At 44.2% G+C, this 21,196-nt stretch overlaps 1 protein-coding gene across 1 annotated transcript in view; it reads left to right on the top strand.

Moving 5' to 3' along the window:
* The window catches only part of LOC112614832 (nodal modulator 1-like), a 63,580-nt gene that overhangs the window by 508 nt on the left and 41,876 nt on the right, over positions 1-21,196 (top strand). The window contains exons 2-9 of the mRNA XM_025371565.1: positions 4,312-4,401; positions 7,239-7,284; positions 10,553-10,653; positions 12,737-12,843; positions 15,073-15,145; positions 18,628-18,780; positions 19,674-19,811; positions 20,141-20,230. Coding sequence (XP_025227350.1) covers positions 4,312-4,401; positions 7,239-7,284; positions 10,553-10,653; positions 12,737-12,843; positions 15,073-15,145; positions 18,628-18,780; positions 19,674-19,811; positions 20,141-20,230 — 798 coding nt within the window. The remainder of the gene's footprint in view (positions 1-4,311; positions 4,402-7,238; positions 7,285-10,552; positions 10,654-12,736; positions 12,844-15,072; positions 15,146-18,627; positions 18,781-19,673; positions 19,812-20,140; positions 20,231-21,196) is intronic.

Raw genomic sequence — 21,196 nt, 5'->3', positions numbered from 1 at the left:
GTTTTTATCATGGGGTTGTGTAAGGACTGAGGGGTGCCAGACCTCAGGTTCTTCAAAAGCCAGACTCCAGATTCCCGGAACCCAGACCCCAAATTCCTTGGAGCCCAGACCCCATTTCTTTAAAACTTAGACCCGAGATCTTCTCGAATCAGACCACCTGAAACTCAGATTTCCCCAAACCCATATTCTAGAACCTAGAGACTACATGTCTTATCCCCCAAACTCCACAGCCCAGACCCCTCCCGAGGTTCTGATCCACTGCTACTCCAAACCCTGCGGCATGATTTTAAAGAGCATCGATTCCCATCCCGTAGATTCTGACCTAGTAGATCAGTATTGGAAACCCTGGGGCCGGAAAGCTATTTTTTATTTCTCTCGCTCCCCTCCGCCTCTGAAAATGGAGAGTTGTCAGCTGCCCTGATTGCCTTAATGAGTAGTTATTGGAATTACCCTAGAGATTTGTGCTGAAGTTTTTTTTTTTTTTTTTTTCCAATTAAGTTGTAGTCCTGTTAAATGTTTATCAGCCCGGTGGGATTATGACCCTCAAAGGTTCCTGTAAAGAGGAAAGGGATGGATGAAGGTAGGGGCAGAAGGTCATTTGTCCGGGTAGTCTGGAGGGTACCAGAGCAAGGCCTGGGCCTCGTTTTTGGAAGGGGATTTATGTTGGGGTAGGACAAGGAAGAGAAAAAGAGCAGGCGCCTCGGAGGTAATTTAGGAGAAAAGGAAGGAAGAGGCTGGGAAATGCCAAAGAGAGGGACTGGGAAATAAGACCCCAAAGATCTCTGAAAGCACCTTTGAGCTGTTCCAGGGCTGGCAATGAACGCTGAAGCACTGTGTTCTGCAAAGCGGGTTGCTGAGGATTGGGGGAGGGGCAGGGAGTCAGTTCCACACCCCACTAGCTCTGTGACCTGCCCTTGCTCTAGGTCTCAGTTTTTGTACCTATAAGATGGTGTTGGGAGAGAAACAGTGGAACCCAGCAGATGTATTTCGTTAACAAGCGGATCCGTGATCTTCAAGGCCCCCTTGCTTGCTGCTTTTTTACTCTGAAGAGGTCAGAGGTCAGGCATTGAATGAATCTACCCACTGGCAGTGGCAGGGCTCCTAGGATTTCCTGGGTACATGTTTCTGGGTGCCCATGCCACCTTCTGGGTCTGCCTTGGGGACATGGCGCGTTGAGGGTGGTATGACCGTAGATGGCACAGGGCATTTCAGAAGGTGCCCGGTAAGGCCTCTTGCAACTTGTAGTTTCCAGGGGTTTTGGAAGGAAGGAAAAGACAGACACCCCCCCTCCACCCCCACGCTCATACTAATAGTGACCTTGAGATCAGAGAGCAAGTTTTGTAACGCATTATGAAGTGTGTTCCTTAAGCCCAAGGGCTGCCTGTCCAGATGGTCTGGGACACTCATTCTTTCGTAATTCTGATTCTGAAATCAGGCATTTCCTACTGGCCATCTTGATGTAGATTACATTGGCATCCTGTGTCCTGATGGTACTTTATGAAAGACGTAGAAATAATCAAGATGTTTCACAGTCATTTCTTTTTTTTTTTTTTTTTTTTTTTTTGAGACGGAGTCTGGCTCTGTCGCCCAGGCTGGAGTGCAGTGGCCGGATCTCAGCTCACTGCAAGCTCCGCCTCCCGGGTTCACGCCATTCTCCTGCCTCAGCCTCCAGAGTAGCTGGGACTACAGGCGCCCGCCACCTCGCCCGGCTAGTTTTTTGTATTTTTTAGTAGAGACGGGGTTTCACCGGGTTAGCCAGGATGGTCTCGATCTCCTGACCTTGTGATCCGCCCGTCTCGGCCTCCCAAAGTGCTGGGATTACAGGCTTGAGCCACCGCGCCCGGCCCCACAGTCATTTCTTGATTGTGTTTTTTGTGTTCCTAAGCAACTGCCTTCATTCTTCTCCAGCTTTCTCTCCTCCTGGGTGCTTTTATATCGTGTTCATTGAGTCAACAACTATTTATTGAGTCCCTGCGCATACTGAAACCTTGTCCCTGGTGTGGATATAGCAGTACAGTGAACAGAACAGACAAAATGCCCTACTCTCATGAGACTGACATTTTGTTCTCTAACAGGCACCTTACAGTTAAAAAAAAAAAAATCATACCGGTTGCTAATACTTTAACAATCAGATGGTTTCACATTAAAAACTGGGTTCTTTATTTCTCTGGAAAACCAGCTGATCTTTTGGGTTACCACACCTGGCTTGGGTTGTGTAGTGATCTGAATCCCTTTGGATGAATGCCTCTTGATGCTGACTCCCTAACCCCTCTAGGCTGGTGAATTTCCAGTCCCTGCCTTAAATGCATGTATCTGAATCTCTTTGTCACCTGTAACAAATTCACTGAGTACCTAGAGTAAGCAAGACACTGTCTCAGGCACTGTGGAATGTAAATTGTGGTCACTGCCCTCAGAGAACTTTACATACAGGCTCCACATTACTTCACACCAATCCTTTCCCAAATGTTGGTGTTATGAGTTAGTCACTTTGTACATCTTCTTAGCTGGTAAGATTTGACTGTTTCATTGCAGCTCGTGTCATGGTCTGTTTCATGGTCACAGAACATTAGCGTTTTGGAGGTGAGGCTTTTAGATGCATCAGATCCAACTGTTTCGTTTTACAGACTTGGAAACTGAGCCTCAGAGTGGTTGAGCCATGCAGGTACATTTGGGAAATTTTCCTTGAGCCCAGTGTGTTCCCTGACTGTTACACTCTGTTGCCTTTTTCTTCAGAGAGAGAGATATTAAATAGTAATACAAGCTGCTTTTTCTATTTATTTTATTTTGAGACGGGGTCTCACGCTGTTGCTCAGGTTGCAGTACAGTGGCACCATCATAGCTCACCAAAGCCTCCGACTCCTGGCCTCAAGCAGTCCTCCTGCCTCAGCCTCCTGAGTGGCTGGGACTATAAGCACCTGCCATCATGACTAGCTAATTTTTTTTTTTTTTTAGTAGAAATGAGGTCTGGCTATGTTGTCCAGGCTGGTCTTGAACTCCTGGGCTCAAGTGATCCTCCTGCCTCAGCCTCTTGAGTGGCTGGGACTATAAGCACCTGCCATCATGCCTAGCTAATTTTTTTTTTTTTAGTAGAGATGAGGTCTGGCTATGTTGTCCAGGCTGGTCTTGAACTCCTGGGCTCAAGTGATCCTCCTTCTTTGGCCTCCCAAAGTGCTGGGATTACAGGCATGAGCCACCATGCCTGGCCACAAACTGATTTTTCTTTGAATCCATATTCTGTAGCAGGTGCTTAGTATGCGTTGATGTGAATCTGTACAACCACATGAAAGGGAGTGGCTCTCTGTCGACACCTGAAGAAACCGAACGTGAGCTTGCCCAAGGCCACACGACACGTGGAAGACCCAGACAGTATTTGGGCATCTTACTGGGTTAACACTTTGTGTCTGGTAATGCTCAGAGTGTAAGAGTTTTAGAGAGTCCTTGGGGAGAGGGCAGATATTAAGTGTCATTTTAGTCTCTTTTTCTTCTGAGAATGAAAGTAATGAGAAAATTAAGTTTCTAGATGAACGTTGCTCCAAGTATTTGAAATTACTTAGAGCTAGTAAGGAAGATCTCTGGCCCTCATTCCAGACCTTTAGTTGAGAAACAGTGGTGGGCCTTAGGAATTTGTATTTTATTTTACTTTACTTTACTTTTATTTTATTATTATTATTTTTGAGACAGAGTCTTGCTCTGTCTCCCAGGCTGGAGTGCTGTGGCATGATCTTGGCTCACTGCAACCTCCGCCTCCTGGGTTCAAACAATTTTCCTGCCTCAGCCTCCCAAGTAGCTGGGACTATCGGTGCCTGCCACCATGCCTGGCTAACTTTTTTTGTATTTTTAGTAGAGACAGGGTTTCACCTTGTTGGCCAGGCTGGTCTCAAATTCCTGACCTCAAGTGATCTGCCCACCTCAGCCTCCTGAAGTGCTGGGATTACAGGCAGGAGCCACTGCACCCAGCCAGGAATTTGCATGTTAATAAGCACCTTACTAATGGCAAAGTTTGCAAATTTGTTTTAGACCCAGAAACTTACAGGAGCAACCTAGAGACAGCCACTAAAATAAACCGAAAAGCATTGAAAAAATAAGGCATTGTAATAGGCTGTAGGTGATTTCTAATCTGAAAAACATTGAGTCACGTGATTTGGGAGAGACTGTTGATTTCCCTCTGTCCCCAATAATGCTCCGTGTTAAAAGCTGGCATACAGTAGGTCCTCAGTGAATGCATACTGACTGAGTGTATTCAGGTGTAACACATGTAGTTCATTCCCAAAGGAAATGTTATGTTTTCTGTTTTCCTTCCTTCCTTTCCAGATAAAGCTGTACACCAAGCATGGGACTTTGAAATACCAGACAGACTGTGCCCCTAATAATGGTTATTTTATGATCCCTTTGTATGATAAGGTAAGAGGTGACTGCTTGTCACTTATGATGGGAAGTCACTAGTGTGCCTCACCAGGCTGCATGCACCATGCCCTTTCCTACACTAGCAAATGCTCATCTGTTTGGTAAATTATTGGTGGAATATGGTAATCCTAGGCACATTCGGAGGGAGACAACTTACAAACTGCCTTGACGAATACAGTGGCTCTCTGTGTCTTTAGGGCCATTTGGCAATGTCTAGAGACGTTTTTGTTGTGACATCTGGCTGTGCACTACAGTTACCCAGTGAGTAGTGGCCAGGCGTGGAGCTAAAAGTGCTACAGTGCCGCCCACAACAGCCCAGATGTCAGTAGTGCTAGCGCTGAGAAACTCTGATTTCATAGAACCTGTTACTTGCAAGCAGCTTAAAGTATTGTTAAAACAATTGTACAAGTAGTATATGAATTCATGAACTTTGTGAAAAAAAGTCAAGGTCTTCAGAAGTATGTGAAATAAATTTGTACCCTTTTCCCTCCAATTTTACCTCCCTCTGTAGTGGTAACCTCTGATAAAGTTTTTTTTTTTTTTTTTTTTTTCTTCTTCTTCTTTTGAGGTGGAGTCTCACTCTGTTGCCCAGGCTGGAGTGCAGTGGTGTGATCTTGGCTCACTCCAACCTCCACCTCCCAGGTTTAACCATTTGCCTTCCTTAGCCTCCCAAGTATCTGGGATTACAGGCACATACCACCACACCTGGCTAATTTTTTGTATTTTTAGTAGTGATGGGGTTTTACCATGTTGGCCAGGCTGGTCTCGAACTCTTGACCTCAAGTGAACCACCTGCCTCAACCTCCCAATGTGCTGGGATTACAGGTGTGAGCCACTGTTCCTGGCCCTCTTATAACATTTTGATGTGCATCCTAACAGATTGCTTTCTACTTATAGTTATTCAGATATCCACGGACACATATGCATATGCATATATGCAAATACAGACAAGCACACATGCACATAGATTTGTATCCACAAACACCTCTATCTATACAATCCCATCCTCCCACATATAAACGTTTTATTTGGAAATACAGATTCATAGGAAGTTGCAAAAATAGTCAATATACATAGTTTTGATTTTGATATAGTTTTTAATACAAATGGAATCAAACAATAGGATTTATTCTGCAGTTTCATTTTTTCCCCCGTGTTAATGCTTTCAACACCAGAGGGACATTTGGTTTTCCCCCTTGCGTGCTTTCAACATTAGCATAGATAGATCTACTGCCTGTTTTTTTTTTTTTTTTTGAGATGGAGTCTCACTCCGTCAGCCAGGCTGGAGTGCAGTGGCACGATCTCGGCTCACTGCAACCTCCGCCTCCCGGGTTCCAGTGATTCTTCTGCCTCAGCCTCCTAAGTAGCTGGGATTACAGATACCCACCAGCACGCCCAGCTAATTTTTTTTTGTATTTTTAGTAGAGATGGGGTTTCACCATGTTGGCCAGGCTGGTTTTGAACTCCTGACCTCAGGTGATCTGCCCACCTCAGCCTCCCAGGGTGCTGGGATTATAGGCATGAGCCACCATGCTTGGCCTACTGCCGTCTTTTTAATTGCTGCATAGTGTGTCAGAGTCAAACCCAAACTGTAATTTATTTAACTACTTGGGCATATAGACTTTCCCCAATTTTAAAATAATGGTAATTTTAAAATAACACACCAGGAAATATTCTTGAACTTAACTATTCATCTAGAATGCATAGGATTGATTTCTAGAGGTAGACTAGCTGGGTCTGTCCTGAAATCTGTTTAATTAATTTTTACATAGTATCAGTATCAGTCTCAAGAAACCAGGAGGCCGGATGTGGTGGCTCATGCCTGTAATCCTAGCACTTTGGGAGGTTGAGGCAGGCGGATTGCCTGAGCTCAGGAGTGCGAATCCAGCCTGGGCTACATGGTGAAACCCTGTCTCTACTAAAATACAAAAAAATTAGCCGGGTGTCGTGATGCATGCCTGTAGTCCCGGCTACTTGGGAGGCTGAGGCAGGAGAATCGCTTAAACCTAGGAGACGGAGGTTACAGTGAGCCGAGATCGCACCATTTCACTCCAGCCTGGGCAACAGAGCGAGATTCTGTCTTTAAAAAAAAAAAAAAAAAAAAAAATGCAGATTGATAAGTAACATCTAGTTTTATTTTATTTATTGAATTAATGAGTTAATGTATTGTTTAGAGACAGGATCTCCCTCTGTTGCTCATGCTGGAGTGCAGTGGCGTGATTCTGGTTCACTGCAACATTGACCTCTTGGGCTCAAATGATCCTCCTGCCTCTGCCTCCTGAGTAGCTAAGACTTTAGGCGCCTGCCACCACACCCAGCTAATTTTTTAAGAATGTGTTTGTACAGATGGGGTCTTACTATGTTGCTCAGGCTGGTCTTGAACTCCTGGCCTCAAGTGACCCTCCTGCCTTGGCCTCCCACAGTGTTGGGATTATAGGTGTGAAGTACTGTGCCTGGCCAAATCCAGTTTTAAGAAGTGACTTTAGTTCCTGAAGATACATGCTAACTTTTGCAACTGTAGGCATATGAGAGCTTAATGAGACTTTATGTTTAGTATTAAAAGACAGTGAGTGGCCGAACCTAGTGTCTTTAGAACTCATGAATGGCTTCAGCACTGTCTTCTGATTGTTTAGATGAAAACTTCTGGTGTGCAACTTCAGCTTGTAGCATCTGAAGAGAATCACAGTGCTCAGTACCATTTAGGAGAACAAGGCTTGCCCTTAGAATTTCATTTCCAGTGTAAAAATTTTAGATGAAATGATAACACTAAAATAAATTAAACCAGAGTCACAATTCTCATTTCCTGAAATTACATTTTCTTTTTTTTCTTTTAGGGGGATTTCATTCTGAAGATTGAGCCTCCCCTAGGGTGGAGTTTTGGTAAGTTAACTGAATCACTAGACATTCTTTGTAAAAGATTAGCTGATACGCCAAATATTAATTTAGGCCAGCAGAGTGCATAAACTATTAAAATATTAACGATCATTTCCAGTATGGAGGAGGGTTTGTATTCCTCCCCTCCCTGCCCTCATCACTCTGGTTGAGTTTGGATATACCTTAATCTACCTTAAGGCTTTCTGTCACCTTTGAAAAACAGGCATCTTTTCTGGTACCTTTTTGGAAACTCTGCCCTTGCAGTTTCACTCATTATGTGGCCGTAGAACTGTACAGAAACCAAGAGTGGGGACTTGGTTCCTGTCCCAGGATGGCTTCTTTTTCAGCCCCCTCAGTTTTTTTATTTTTTATGAAATTAATTGAAACATTTAAACATGGTGAGATTTGTCATAAAAACCCAGATTTATGTCCCACGAGATGAGAAAACTGTCAGCCTTAAGCCTTACCAGTTAAATAACCTTGGATAAGTTACTTCCCCGCTGTCAGCCTTGCTCCTCACTGTCGAGCTAGGGTCGTTATAGTCCCTTCCCCCCAGGGTACTTGGAAGATTAATAAACCAATACTGAGTGTTCAGAGTGGCTGGCATGTAATTAGCAAGCACTCAGTATTCAGAAACAGCCCTTCTGCACACATCCCAACAAAAGCTGCAAACTTTCTTCATATAACTGCCTTCAAGCATAGCTGGAGAGTTGGGGATGGGGTTGAGATCAGAAGAGTGCGTCTGTTTTGATGTAGTTTACATTTTTGAAGGGGAGAGACTCTTGATGTTTCAGTAGAGCAGGTGTGAGTGACCCCAGTCCATGGCCTGGGGAGAGGAGTAGGGACCACCATTGTTGATATCAGGCTTGCTTGTGCCTTAGACAAGGAAGAATTTAGCACCTGTCATCACCAAGGCTAAAATGAAGCTTAGGCAGCTTGACAGCTAATTTGGCTCTGTGGGAGCATCTCTTTATCAGTTTGTAGTCAGGGGTGGCAGGGAGAGGGGGTGCCTGGCTGGTACGTTCCAGAAAGCTGGAGAGGAATGCAGCCCTGCTCATGGCCAAAGCAGAAGTCCAGATTGGTGGCCTGGAGGAGTGTTGTGTTTGCCACATCCCACCGCCCCCACCGTGACTGGTGCTGTTGATGAGCTTTTTAATTGAATTATACTTTCAGGAAAGTGCCCTGGATGAATTTTCCCTAAGTGAACACACCCATGTATTCACCATCCAGATGATGAGATAGTACTTCACCAGCACCCCAGAAGTCCCCATCCTGGGTGCTCATTAGCCATCCCGCCCCACCCCCCCAGGTGACCACCACCCTGACCTTCTACAAATTAAAGATCCATTTGGTCTGTTTTGAACTTTATACAATGCAATCATGCAGGGTACTTTTTAATATCTGGTTTCTTTCACTCAACTTTGTGAGCGTTATCTGTATCATTTGTAGCTCTAGTTCGTTCTCTTTGCTGTTCAGAATTCTGATGCATAAATATAAAATAATTTATATTTTATAAAATATTTACATTTTATTTTATTTATTTTTTTCATTTTTTGAGACTGAGTCTTGCTCTGTTGCCCAGGCTGGAGTGTGATCTCGGTTCACTGCAACTTCTGCCCGGGTTCAAGCAATTCTTGTGCCCCAACCTCCTGAGTAGATGGGATTACAGGTGTGTAGCACCACACCCGGCTAATTTTTGTATTTTTAGTAGAGAGAGGGTTTCACCATGTTGTCCCAGGCTGGTCTTGAACTCCTGACCTCAAGTGATCTGCCCGCTTTGGCCTCCCAAAGTGTTGGGATTACAGGCGTGAGCCACCACGTCTGGCCTATATTTATATTTTATATTCATATTTTATATCAGTGATCTCTCCTATTGTTGATGGCCATTTGGGTTGCTTCCCAATTTTGGCCACTGAAGAGTAGCACTCCTGTGAATATTCTTGTATGTATATTTTGATACACATGTGTCTGCATTTTTGCTGAGTATATCACAGGCGTAAAGTTGCTGAACCATAGAGTTGATACATGTTCAGCTTTAGGTGTTTCCAAACATCCAAAGTGGATGCGCCAGTTTGTGCTTTCCCACCAGTGTACAAGGGTTTCCATTGCTCCACATCCTAGCCTACACTTGGTATCGTCAGCTTTTATAATTTTAGCCCTTCTGGTGGGGGTGTGGTATTATCTCACTGTGGCCTTGATTTACATTCCTTTGATGGCCAATGAGGTTGTACACTTTTTCGTATGTTTATGTTTATTTGCCATGGGCTAGCTATTTTTGTAAGGTTCCTGTTCAAGTCTTTTGCCCATTTTTTATTGGAGTCTTTGCGTGTGTGTGTGTGCACATGCGTGTGCAAGCATGTGTGTAATTCATCTTACCGGAAAATCTCATCTCATGGTTTTTCTTTTTTTTCTCTACTCATTACTCCACATTCTTCCTAATCTTTCAAAAACTCAACCTTAACCCCTATTATGATGAACTCTTCAGTTAAAAAAAAAATGGAATTAATTGCTGATATTGAAAAATCAAGAGATGGTATATAAAATCCAGATTTCCAGTTTTTCGGAGAAGTTGGAAGCTCTGGCAAAGCATGGCAGTGGTTGGCAGACTTGAGTGGCGGTTGTCCCCTTTCAATTTGCCATAGTCCCCCTGAGGATACTCCGCTCACTTTGAACCTGTGAGGCCCCTGTGGCCTTGGAGTTTGTGGTCCTGGTTTAACATGGCTGAGCTCATGCACTTGGTAAGGGAACAGATCCACAGCCAGACTTTTAGGGTTGAATTGGGGCTCTGTCACTCAGAAGCTCTGTGATCTTGGGAGCTCCTTTAACCTTCCTGTGCCTTAATTTACCCCTCAGTAAATTGCAGCTATTACTGCCTGCCTCTGAAGATAATTGTGAGGATTAAAGGCACTCAGCTCAGTGCCTGGTCGGTGATGAGTATTCAGTAAATACAGTTATTTGGTGCTCACTGAATTTTCACTGGAACTCTGAGATACAACTTGGCTGAAAGGCCGTCGTAAAATTGTTTTATACTCTAAACACGAGTTCCCTCTGGGGCAGGAAACCAGGAGGCTAGGGGGATAGGGGTGAGAGAGAGACTTTTCCCTGAATACCTTTTTGTACCTCTGGATTTGGAAACACACGAGCGTATTAAGTGTTCAAAAGTAAAATGAAAACTTAACAATAAAAATACGTTCTACTTAGGTTCACTGTACCCCACAACTAAGCTTGCCTCTGTGTCTTGTGCCCCTGTTTCCTCCCCCGCTTCATCCCTCAGAGCCGACGACCGTGGAGCTCCATGTGGATGGAGTCAGTGACATCTGCACAAAGGGCGGGGACATCAACTTTGTCTTCACTGGCTTCTCTGTGAACGGCAAGGTTTGTCTTTGGAACTTGATTATTTTTCCTGTTCACTCTATAATGTATACTAAATCCTTTCTTTAAAAGATGCATGGCCGGGCGCGGTGGCTCAAGCCTGTAATCCCAGCACTTTGGGAGGCCGAGACAGGTGGATCACGAGGTCAGGAGATCGAGACCATCCTGGCTAACCCGGTGAAACCCCGTCTCTACTAAAAAATACAAAAAACTAGCCGGGCGCGGTGGTGGGCGCCTGTAGTCCCAGCTACTCGGGAGGCTGAGGCAGGAGAATGGCGTAAACCTGGGAGGCGGAGCTTGCAGTGAGCTGAGATCCGGCCACTGCACTCCAGCCTGGGCGGCAGAGCGAGACTCCGTCTCAAAAAAAAAAAAAAAAAAAAAAAAAAAAGATGCAGGGTATTTTAACCCGGGGACTTTGATCCCACAGGGGACCCATGGAAAAGTGGCAAGAGAGCCTGTGAACTCTGTGCTTCAATCTGTGTAGAACGCAACAGGAGTACTTAGGCGTGAGATTGAAGTTGCTGGTCATCCCCTCTGCTTCCAGAGCATAGGCTGTTGATTTATTTATTTATTTATTTATTATTTTGAGACAGGGTCTAGATCTGTTGCCCAGGCTGGTGTGCAGTGGTGCAATCTTGACTCACTACAGCCTCCACTTCCCAGGGTCAAATAATTCTCCTGCCTCACCCTCCCGAGTAGCTAGGATTACAGGCATACGCCACCATGCCCAGCTAATTTTTGTACTTTCAGTAGAGACTGGCTTTCGCTGTGTTGGCCAGGCTGGTCTCAAACTCCTGACCTCAGGTGATCCACCCGCCTCTACCTCCCAAAGTGCTGGGATTACAGGTGTGTGCTGTGCACCCAGCCGCTGTTAGTGTTTATGCCAGGGATGGCCTTTTACAGGGATGCCGAGTTGGAAGGATGCACTCCTTAAGCCTTGTGGCATCTTGCTGTCCCTGTGGGTGAACTGAAGTCAGCTTCCTCCAGAGACAGCGTGCATCTGCTTCTGCCACTCACCTGGGAGGATTCCCATCATTTAAATTCTGAGATATTTTTGGACCGCCGTGGTGGTGTGAATTTAGAGTGCTAACGGGTGTGTGTCCCAGCTCCCGCGGTTCAGATTCTCGGGGGAGACTCGTTTTTCTTCCACCCGCCCTGTGCCTGAAGTTGAGATGTGCTTCCTTCCTTCCCGTCCTTTTCTTCATGATGGGCTTCTTTCTCCTCTGCCTTTGCGGCGAGCGGGAGGCCCTTCCATCCCAGCCGTATGTGTGGGCTTCTTGTTGAGCTGGGGATCTTGGGTAGTTTTTTCTTTCTCAATGGTTTGCACAATAATGGTGAATCTTTTTTTTTTTTTTTTTTGAGACAGAGTCTCACTCTGTGGCCTAAGCTGGAATGCAGTAGTAGTGCAGTCTCTCTCACCGCAACCTCTACCTTCTGGGTTCGACCAGTTCTCCTGCCTCAGCCTTCCCAGTAGCTGGGATTATAGGCATGTGCCACCAGACCCAGCTAATTTTTATATTTTTATTTGTATGTATATTTACTTATTTATTTTTTTTAAGATGGCGTCTCCCTCTGTCGCCCAGGCTGGAGTGCAGTGTTCTGATCTCAGCTTACTGCAACCTCCACCTCCTGGGTGCAAGTGATTCTCCTGCCTCAGCCTCACAAGTAGCTGGCATTACAAGCATGTGCCATGGCGCCCAGCTAATTTTTGTATTTTTAGTAGAGATGAGGTTTCACCATGTTGGCCAGGCTGGTCTCAAACTCCTGACCTCAAGTGATCTGCCTGCCTCAGCCTCCCAGAGTGCTGGGATTACGGGCATGTGCCACCCCACCCGGCTAGACCAATAATGGTAAATCCATAACTGATGATGTCTTAGATTCATTGAAACAGAGAGTCTTATTTTACTGTCACTGTTCCCTCTCCTACTTCATCCCCAGGAAACATATCCATGATTTATATCGTCTTTTCAATGGGATTCTTGACCCAAAGGTTTCTGGCTCCACCTGGGAGTTGTAAGCAGGACTGCCAGTGCTTTGAGAGGAGGGTACTTTGCTTGGTGGGTCCTAACCTTCTTCTCCATGGCAGGTCCTCAGCAAAGGGCAGCCCCTGGGTCCTGCGGGAGTTCAGGTGTCTCTCAGAAACACTGGGACCGAAGCAAAGATCCAGTCCACGGTTACACAGCCCGGTGGAAAGTGAGTAGCATCCTGTCTCCCAGTCTTGCCTTAGAGCCAGGCTGGGACAGGGGTCATGGAGCTGGGTTTGGGAGTTTGGATTCAGGGAGTCCTGGGTTCAGATCCTGATTCAGCCTCTTAATTTTGGGTGAGTTCATGCCCCTCAGAGTGCTGCATTCCCCAAGTGTGAAATGGAAGCTGTTTGACCCATCTTGCCTAGCATTGATGGGATGGATGATTAAATATGAGTTAATACTGACCAGGCACATTGGCTTGCACCTGTAATCCCAGCACTTTGGGAGGCCAGGGTGGGAGGATCACTTGAGTTCAGGAGTTTGAGACCAGCCTGGACAACATAAGGAGACTCAATCTCTACAAACAATTTAAAAAATTATATCAAGCAGAGTCTCATGGGGGAAAAAAATTAGTTGGGTGTGGTGGCATGCTTCTGTGGTCCCAGCTACTCGGGAGGCTGAGGCAGGAGGATTGCTTGAGCCTGGAAGATTGAGGCTACAGTGAGTCGTGATCATGTGCCACTGTGCTCCAGCCTCGTCAACAGAGCAAGACCCTGTCTCAAACAAACAAAAAAAGAGTTAATACCCATAAAGCACCTGCTTCAAGGCCTGGGGCTTTGTGGGTCTTCGTTTAGCAGCTCAGCCTGGCTCTGGAGCCTGCTAGCCTGGGCTTAAATCCCAGCGCCCCCATTTGCTGGCTGGTTGACCTGGGGCAAGATGCCTAACCCTTCTGTGCCTCAGTTTCCTCTTTTGTAAATGAAGATAATTGTGGAACCTACCTCCTAAGGTTACTGGAAAGATGAAATTAATATTATTACTTCAAGCTGCCTGGCATATTAGATCAAATAGGTTAGCTTAGTTATGATTAGAAAAATCATTATCATTATTATATCAAAACTGTTTTGTAGTCGGAACTGATGCTTAACGGATCTTGCTGAATCAGATTTAAAGCATTTATTTAATGGATGTATATAGTTGAGTTGTAAATGTTAACAGACATGCCAAGATTAATGCCAGAATAGTTCATACTGATAATTCCGAAAGCGTTCAAATCTTTACTAACTCCCTTAATATACAAACTGACTAAATGGCAAAATAGAAGTTTATAATGAGTCTGTCAGTAAGTTATTCAATTTTAAGGTTACTATTGTTGAAACTACTTTTCATTTTGAAATAACATTTACTTCTGCTTGACTGGTGCCTCTCCAGCCCTGGTGTGTAGCAGGAATATGGAGCTGTATTTTTTTTTTTTTCTGGGCTAGTAGTTTGGTGTTGACCTTACTAGAAAAAAATAGTGTCTTGAGCCTTCTGAATACCTTTCAACTGCACTGACTGAAACAGTGAAACTTGTAGCACTGGGCTGTTATGAAAATGAAATAGAAACTCAGTCTTACCAATACTTGATAGCAACATGATTTCCAAGCCCTATCCAGTTATTACAGGCAAGATTTGATACAATAAAACACCACAGAAGAAGAAATCAAATGCGTTTTCTAGTTCATTTCACTGGAATTAGCCTTCTAATTTGTCAGTTGCCTTACAAATTTGAAGGGATAAACATGTTAGCATACTGGCAGCAGCATTTCCAGCCTTAGCTCTGCTCACTCTGGTGTTAGTCTGCCTATGGCTAGGAGAGTATTTTCATCAGCTGCTGGTTTCTTATCTCAGTTGCTTTGTGCAGAAACCCAGAATGGCTTATCTGTGTTTCTCTAAAGGCTTTTTTGTGGGATTCAAAGCTTGTCATGGTTTACCCCACCCTGTGTCATTGGCATCATCTTGTGTCAGCGTCCCCCTCAGCCTGTGCATCTGTTCTGTTCTTTTCATCCCACTTCTCCCTTCCCACATGTTCCCTTGGACACTTCTGTCCCCTTCTCCTTGTCAGTTCACACCCGTCACCTCTGTCAAACCCAGTCGAATGTTCTGTGACTGATCACTGCTGTGCTACAAGGACTGGTTTTATGCCAGAAATCCTTGAGATTAAGGGAGATGTAAGCCCTCCTCCTTCCTGTCAGCACGTGGAGCACCCCTCTTGGCACACAGTAAGTGCTCAATAAGTGCTCTTTGATGCAGATTTGCACAGTGAAGGATTGAATTTCATTCATGCTCATTTAACAAGCTAATGGCAAGCTTGCAATAATTCTAACATTATTTTCTTGTCATAAAATTACATTAGTCATAAAATTAGAAATACTTGGGTTGTTTGGAGAAAGCTAAATGGTTATTTTGTATTTCTTAGGTTTGCATTTTTTAAAGTTCTGCCTGGAGATTATGAAATCCTCGCGACTCATCCAACCTGGGCGTTGAAAGAGGTGAGTGTGACGGCTACGTCTGTAGCCATGCCAATAATATGCTGGTCTTGGGACAAATGTAGGGCTTTTCAATTTAGGATATGAAAAGAATTTATGGTTTTTCCAGGACTAGATGAAGAACCAATGGTGCCGTTGATTAGTTTGGTGGTTATTTATAAGGTGCAACTCCTCACTGTAACAGATGTTGCTTGTGTTGGTTTCAGTTTTAGGTGACAGTGTTGTCTTCCTGCTGTGAAATAGATCTGTTTTATTAACTATAGCTATTTTAAACTAAATCAACAACAGAAGGTCCTGATGAGATTTATTTGTTGTTCTTTTTTCAGCCTGAAACAGAAATCTGTAAATATACTAAACATTCTAGAAACTGTGGTACGTGTGCCCAAGGAGAATGTATAAGAATGTTTATTGCAGCTTTGTTTGTAATAGCAAAATATTGTAAACAACCTAAATGCCTTTTAAGAGAAGAATGGATTGGGGTTCCATCATACAGTAGGCTGCTGTACGTCAGCAGTAATGAATGAACCAGAGCTACATATATCAATGTAACTACATTTAAAAACAGAGTTGAAGGAAATATGATTTTAAATACTTGTGATAACATCATTTATGGATATAGTCTTTTTTTTTTTTTCTTTTTTTAAGACGGAGTCTCAGTCTGTTGCCCAGGCTGGAGTTCAGTGGTGTGATCTTGGCTCATTGCAGCCTCAGCCTCCTGTGTCCAAGCGAGTCTCCTGCTTCAGTCTCCTGAGCAGCTGAATTACAGAGATGCACCACCACGCCCAGCTAATTTTTGTATTTTTAGTATAGGTGGGATTTTGCCATGTTGGCCAGGCTGGTCTCAAACTCCTGGCCTCAAATGATCCACCAGCCTCGGGCTCTCAAAATGGCGGGATTACAGGCGTAAACCAGTGCATTCGGCCAGATACAGTCTTTTTTTTTTTTTTTTTTGCAACAGGATCTTGCTCTGTTGCCCAGTCTAGAGTACAGTGACATATTTGTGGCTCATTGCAGCCTCTGGTTCTTGGCCTTCAGCGATCCTTCCACCCTGGCCTCCCAAGGATCTGGAACTGCAGGCGTGTGCCGCTTTACCTAGCTAAGGATACAGTCTTGTTTTTTTTTTTTTTTTTTTTTTTTTGAGATGGAGTCTTGTTCTTCTGGTTGCCCAGGCCGGAGTGCAGTGGTGCGATGTCGGCTCATTGCAACCTCTGCCTCCCAGGTTCAAGCGATTCTCCTGCCTCAGCCTTCTGAGTAGCTGGGATTACAGGTGCCTGCCACCATGTCCAGTTAATTTTTTGTTTTTAGTAGGAACAGGGAGGATACAGTCTTATGTCGAAAAATTATGAAGACATACATGGGAATAGCAGACACTGTTCAAAATGATACTGAGTTCTAGAGAAAAAGGAGGAGGGGGACTTGGGGGTATGCCATCATCTTGAATTTTTTTTTATTTAATTTCTTTAGTTGGTTAGAAGGTATATAAATGTTCTTTAGCATATGTTGCTTTATTTGACTGAAATAGTTTATAGTCCATGATCAAAGGAACTCCTCCTACTAGGTGAGGTTCTGTAATAGCTGTGAAAGACCAAATTAAAATAAGATTAAGGGACATCTTGACGTGTTAGCTTCTGTGTTAGTATAGAAGCTGTATCTCATTTTTGCTAAAGAAGCATTGGAATCAGTATTTCAGCTTCTACCCTATAGGTTTTATTATTTTTTTACTCTGTAGGTTTTATGCATTTATAATTGATGATGTTTCACACCTAGATGTCTCTTCTTACTGTTTATGACTTTTGGTTCTGGGGGTTTTTCTCTTCTGCAGCAACATTTAAAAATATTTTATTCAAGGCTGGGCGCAGTTACTCATGCCTGTAATTCCAGCACTTTGGGAGGCTGGGTGGGCGGATCACTTGAGGTCAGGAGTTCGAGACCAGCCTGCCAACATAGTGAAACCGCATCTCTACTAAAAATACAAAAAAATTAGCCAGGAATGGTGGCATGCGCCTGTAATCCCAGCTACTCGGGTGGCTGAGGCAGGAGAATTGCTTGAACCTGGGAGGTGGAGGTAGCAGTGAGCCAAGATTGCACCACTGCACTTCAGCCTAGGTGACAGAGTGAGACTCCGTCTCAAAAAAAAAAAAAAAATTTGAAATGAAAGGGCTTATACATTTATAAATAGAAGAGATTTTAAGGTTTACATTGTATGTTAATTGTCTGCATAGAAGAATCTGAGTTTATTAATATGAGATTGGGATTTTAAAGTAAAGCATGTTAGAAGTCGAGATAATGTTTATCCTCCTCCAGGGGTTAGTGACCGGAAGCAAGTGTGAGGGGCACTTCTGGCTTGCTGGTGCTATTTATTCTGCCGGGTAACGAGTGCCCAGCTTGTGACAAGCCCTGTGCTGTGTGCTTAGAGTATGCACACTTTTCTTTGTGTAAATTGTACCTTAACAAAAATGTTTAAAAATATGCACATATTGTAAAAAGAACAACTTAGGACAAATTAAACAGAGTTTAATTGAGCACAGAACAGTCTGTCAATTGGGCAGCCTCCTGAGACAGAATAGGTTTACATCGACTGTGGCACTGTTGTGTGATTGCAAAGGGATTATGGACAGAAAAAGAAAGTGATGGACAGAAAGCGGAAGTGAGGGACAGAAACGGTTGGATTGGTTACAGCTGGACGTTTGTCTTATTTGCACATGGTTTGAACAGTTGGCCGCCTGTGAGTAGTTGAAGGATGGCTGCTGCAATTGGCTGAGACTTGGCACTATGTACAGAGAAACCTTTAGGCCAAACTTAAAGTATGTAAGGAGGCAGCTTTAGGCTGATCTTCAGTTAACACTGTATATCATTAAACATCGAAGAAAAGCAAAATACGCTCATTAAAAAAAATTGGAACATATAGAGGAATATAAAGCAGTGGAAACAAAGTTAGAAATGTTGGAAGGTGGAAAAGTATACAAGTAAAATACCACCGTATAGATAAAATCATTATCATTTACATTTTGCCACATTTCCTTTCACTTCATTTTGGGCATTGAAAAATAGTAATGGGCCAGGCGCGGAGGCTCACGCCTATAATCCCAGCACTTTGGGAGACTGAGGCGGGTGGATCACCTGAGGTCAGGAGTTCAAGAACAGCCTGGCCAACACGGTGAAACCCCTTCTCTACTAAAAATACAAAAATTAGCCAGGCATGGTGGCGGGCGCTTGTAATCCCCGCTATTTGGGAGGCTGAGGCGGGAGAATCGCTTGAACCCAGGAGGCAGAGGTTGCAGTGAGCCGAGGTTGCCCCATTGCACTCAAGCCTGTGCGACAGAGACTCCATCTCAAAAAAAAAAAAAAAAAAAGTGATCATACTGAATAAGCAGTTTGATGGATTATGTTTCCCAGTTAATATTTTAGCTTTAGCATGTCCTCATGTTGTTAGACACTTTGCAAGTGTTTATTTTTTCACCAGTTAAAATCTTTTTCTGTTATAGGCAAGCACCACAGTGCGTGTAACCAACTCCAATGCCAATGCGGCCAGTCCCCTCATAGTTGCTGGCTACAATGTGTCTGGCTCTGTCCGAAGTGATGGGGAGCCCATGAAAGGGGTGAAGTTTCTTCTGTTTTCTTCCTTAGTAACTAAAGAGGTAAGCAAAGAAAAGAATAAAGGAGATGGTGTGAAGGGTAGGAGGGTGAGGGATTACAGACCAGAACATACTGTTTTCATAAATGCAGGTCTGGGTTGATTTATCATTTTAACACTTAAGAATATCATGTGTCTCAGGCCGGGTGTGATGGCTCAGGCCTGTAATCCCAGCACTTTGGGAGGCCAAGGTGGGTGGATCACTTGAGGTCAGGAGTTTTAGACCAGCCTGGCCAACATTATGAAACCCTGCCTCTACTAAAAATACAAAAAAATTTGCCAGGCGTGTTGGCACATGCCTGTAGTCCCAGCTGCGCGGGAGGCTGAGGCAGTAGAATTGCTTGAACCCGGGAGGTGGAGGTTACAGTGAGCCGAGATCGTACCACTGCACTCCAGCCTGGGTGACAGAGTGAGACTATCTCAAAAAAAAAAAAAAAAAAAAAAAAATTCAAGAATATCATGTGTCTCTGTTGACTCACAAGACATTGCACATCTACACGGAGAGGCAGTGGTATGTGATGGAAGGTACACAGGCTTTGAAATCAGACCTGGGTTTAAACAAATCTCAGGTTTAAATAAATGCCTCTTCCTAGCTGTGTGACCCTGGGCCAGTCACATTACCTTCCTGAGCCTCCGTTTCCTTATTTGGGGAATGGTGACCCATTATAAGGAAGGACAGTCATGTCATTTTTCCTGAGAAGACAGTGGCAGTTTTTAACTTTACAACTTGAATGTCAAGATTTTTGTTCCTTTTATCTGTATTAATGTGTCTTAGATTTCAGAAATACATATATTGACATGAAACTTACAGAAATTTTCCTATGATGTGGCTAATTGATGATGTTCAGAACACGTAAATGGAAAAGGAAGTCTTGTCTTTTTTTTCCCCCGGCATAGGATGTCCTGGGCTGCAATGTCTCACCAGTGCCTGGGTTCCAGCACCAAGACGAGAGTCTGGTGTATTTGTGCTACACGGTCTCCAGAGAAGATGGCTCGTTCTCCTTCTACTCCTTGCCAAGTGGGGGCTACACAGTGGTGAGTGAAGCAGATTTCCGTTCTGTCTATGTCTGGGACTCTCATGACACAGTAAAAGCCAATGCTGTTTGGGTGTTTAAGGAAAAGATGGTTGGCCTGCAGTTCTCTGTAAACGCTGTTAAGAAGTAACTTAAGATGAGACACTCACCCCTTAGTAATAGCTACCAAAAGGGCAAGGCTTCCTCTTTTCAAATCTGCAATAGTTATGATGAGCATTTCTCTTGGCTTGTCTTGAACCCCTTGTCATTTGTGGGCTGCTAGATCGAGTATTAATATTGCTGATTGATCATGTTCGTGGTTCTTAGTGATTAACAGACTCTTCCTTCCAGATTCCGTTCTATCGAGGGGAGAGGATTACCTTTGATGTGGCGCCTTCCAGACTTGACTTCACAGTGGAGCACGACAGCCTGAAAATCGAGGTAAGGCTTTCCTGTCTTCTGGAGGGACAGGTGTTTGAGTTCCCATTCCTAGGCACAGGTGTTGCAAACATGTTTAAAAAAAATCGATTATTTTTTCTGGAAGGGCTGTTGGAAAAAGTGCAATCTGGTATTATGTTCTTGCACATGATGTCCTTATTGTAGAGAACTGGATTCCTAGTTAAATCTCCCCATTCAGTGAAATATATTTATTGAGTGCCAGTGACATATATTTCAGGCACCATTCCAGGACTAGGGATACAGCTGTGACCAAAAGAGGCAAAAATTCTTGTCCCTGTGGACCTCATTTTTTTTTTTTGACAGGGCTCAGGCTGGAGCGCAGTGGTGCGGTCTCAGCTCACTGCAACCATTGCCTCCAGGGCTCAAGTGATCCTTCCACCTCAGCCTCTTGAGTAGTTGGGACCACAGGCGCGTACCAACATGCCCAGCTAATTTTTGTATTTTTTGTAGAGATAGGGTTTCACCATGTTGTCAAGGCTGTTCTCTAACTCCTGGGTTCAAGTGATCTGCCTGCCTCGGCTTCCCAAAGTGTTGGGATTACAGGTGTGAGCCGCTGCACCTGGATAGACTTCATGTTCTAATGACGGGAAGGGTCCATACATGTATAGATGAATAAGTTAGAAAGTACAGTAGAAGGTGATAAGTGTTCTCTAGAAAAATAAAGGAAGAAAGGAGATCGTGCAGTATCAGGGTGGAGACAGGGGTTGCAGTTGTATATAGGGTGTTTTTGAGAAGTCCTCCCTGTGAAGGTGACATTTGAGCAACAACCTGAGGGGAAAGAACGAGAGAACCTTACTTCACTCCTGCAGGAAGAGTGTGTAAGACTGGGGAAACAGCATGTGCAAAGGTCCTGGGGCAGGAGTGTGCACCCCAAGGAGGCCAGGGTGGCTGGAGTGGAGGGAATGAGCAAGGAAGGAGGAGGCAGAGAGAGGTTCAGGGAGGTGACAG

This window comes from Theropithecus gelada, chromosome 20 (genome assembly GCF_003255815.1).
Source record: "Theropithecus gelada isolate Dixy chromosome 20, Tgel_1.0, whole genome shotgun sequence".
Taxonomy (NCBI): Eukaryota; Metazoa; Chordata; class Mammalia; order Primates; family Cercopithecidae; genus Theropithecus; species Theropithecus gelada.
Note: the sequence above shows the minus strand (reverse complement) of the source record. Positions and strands in the feature narration are given on the sequence as shown.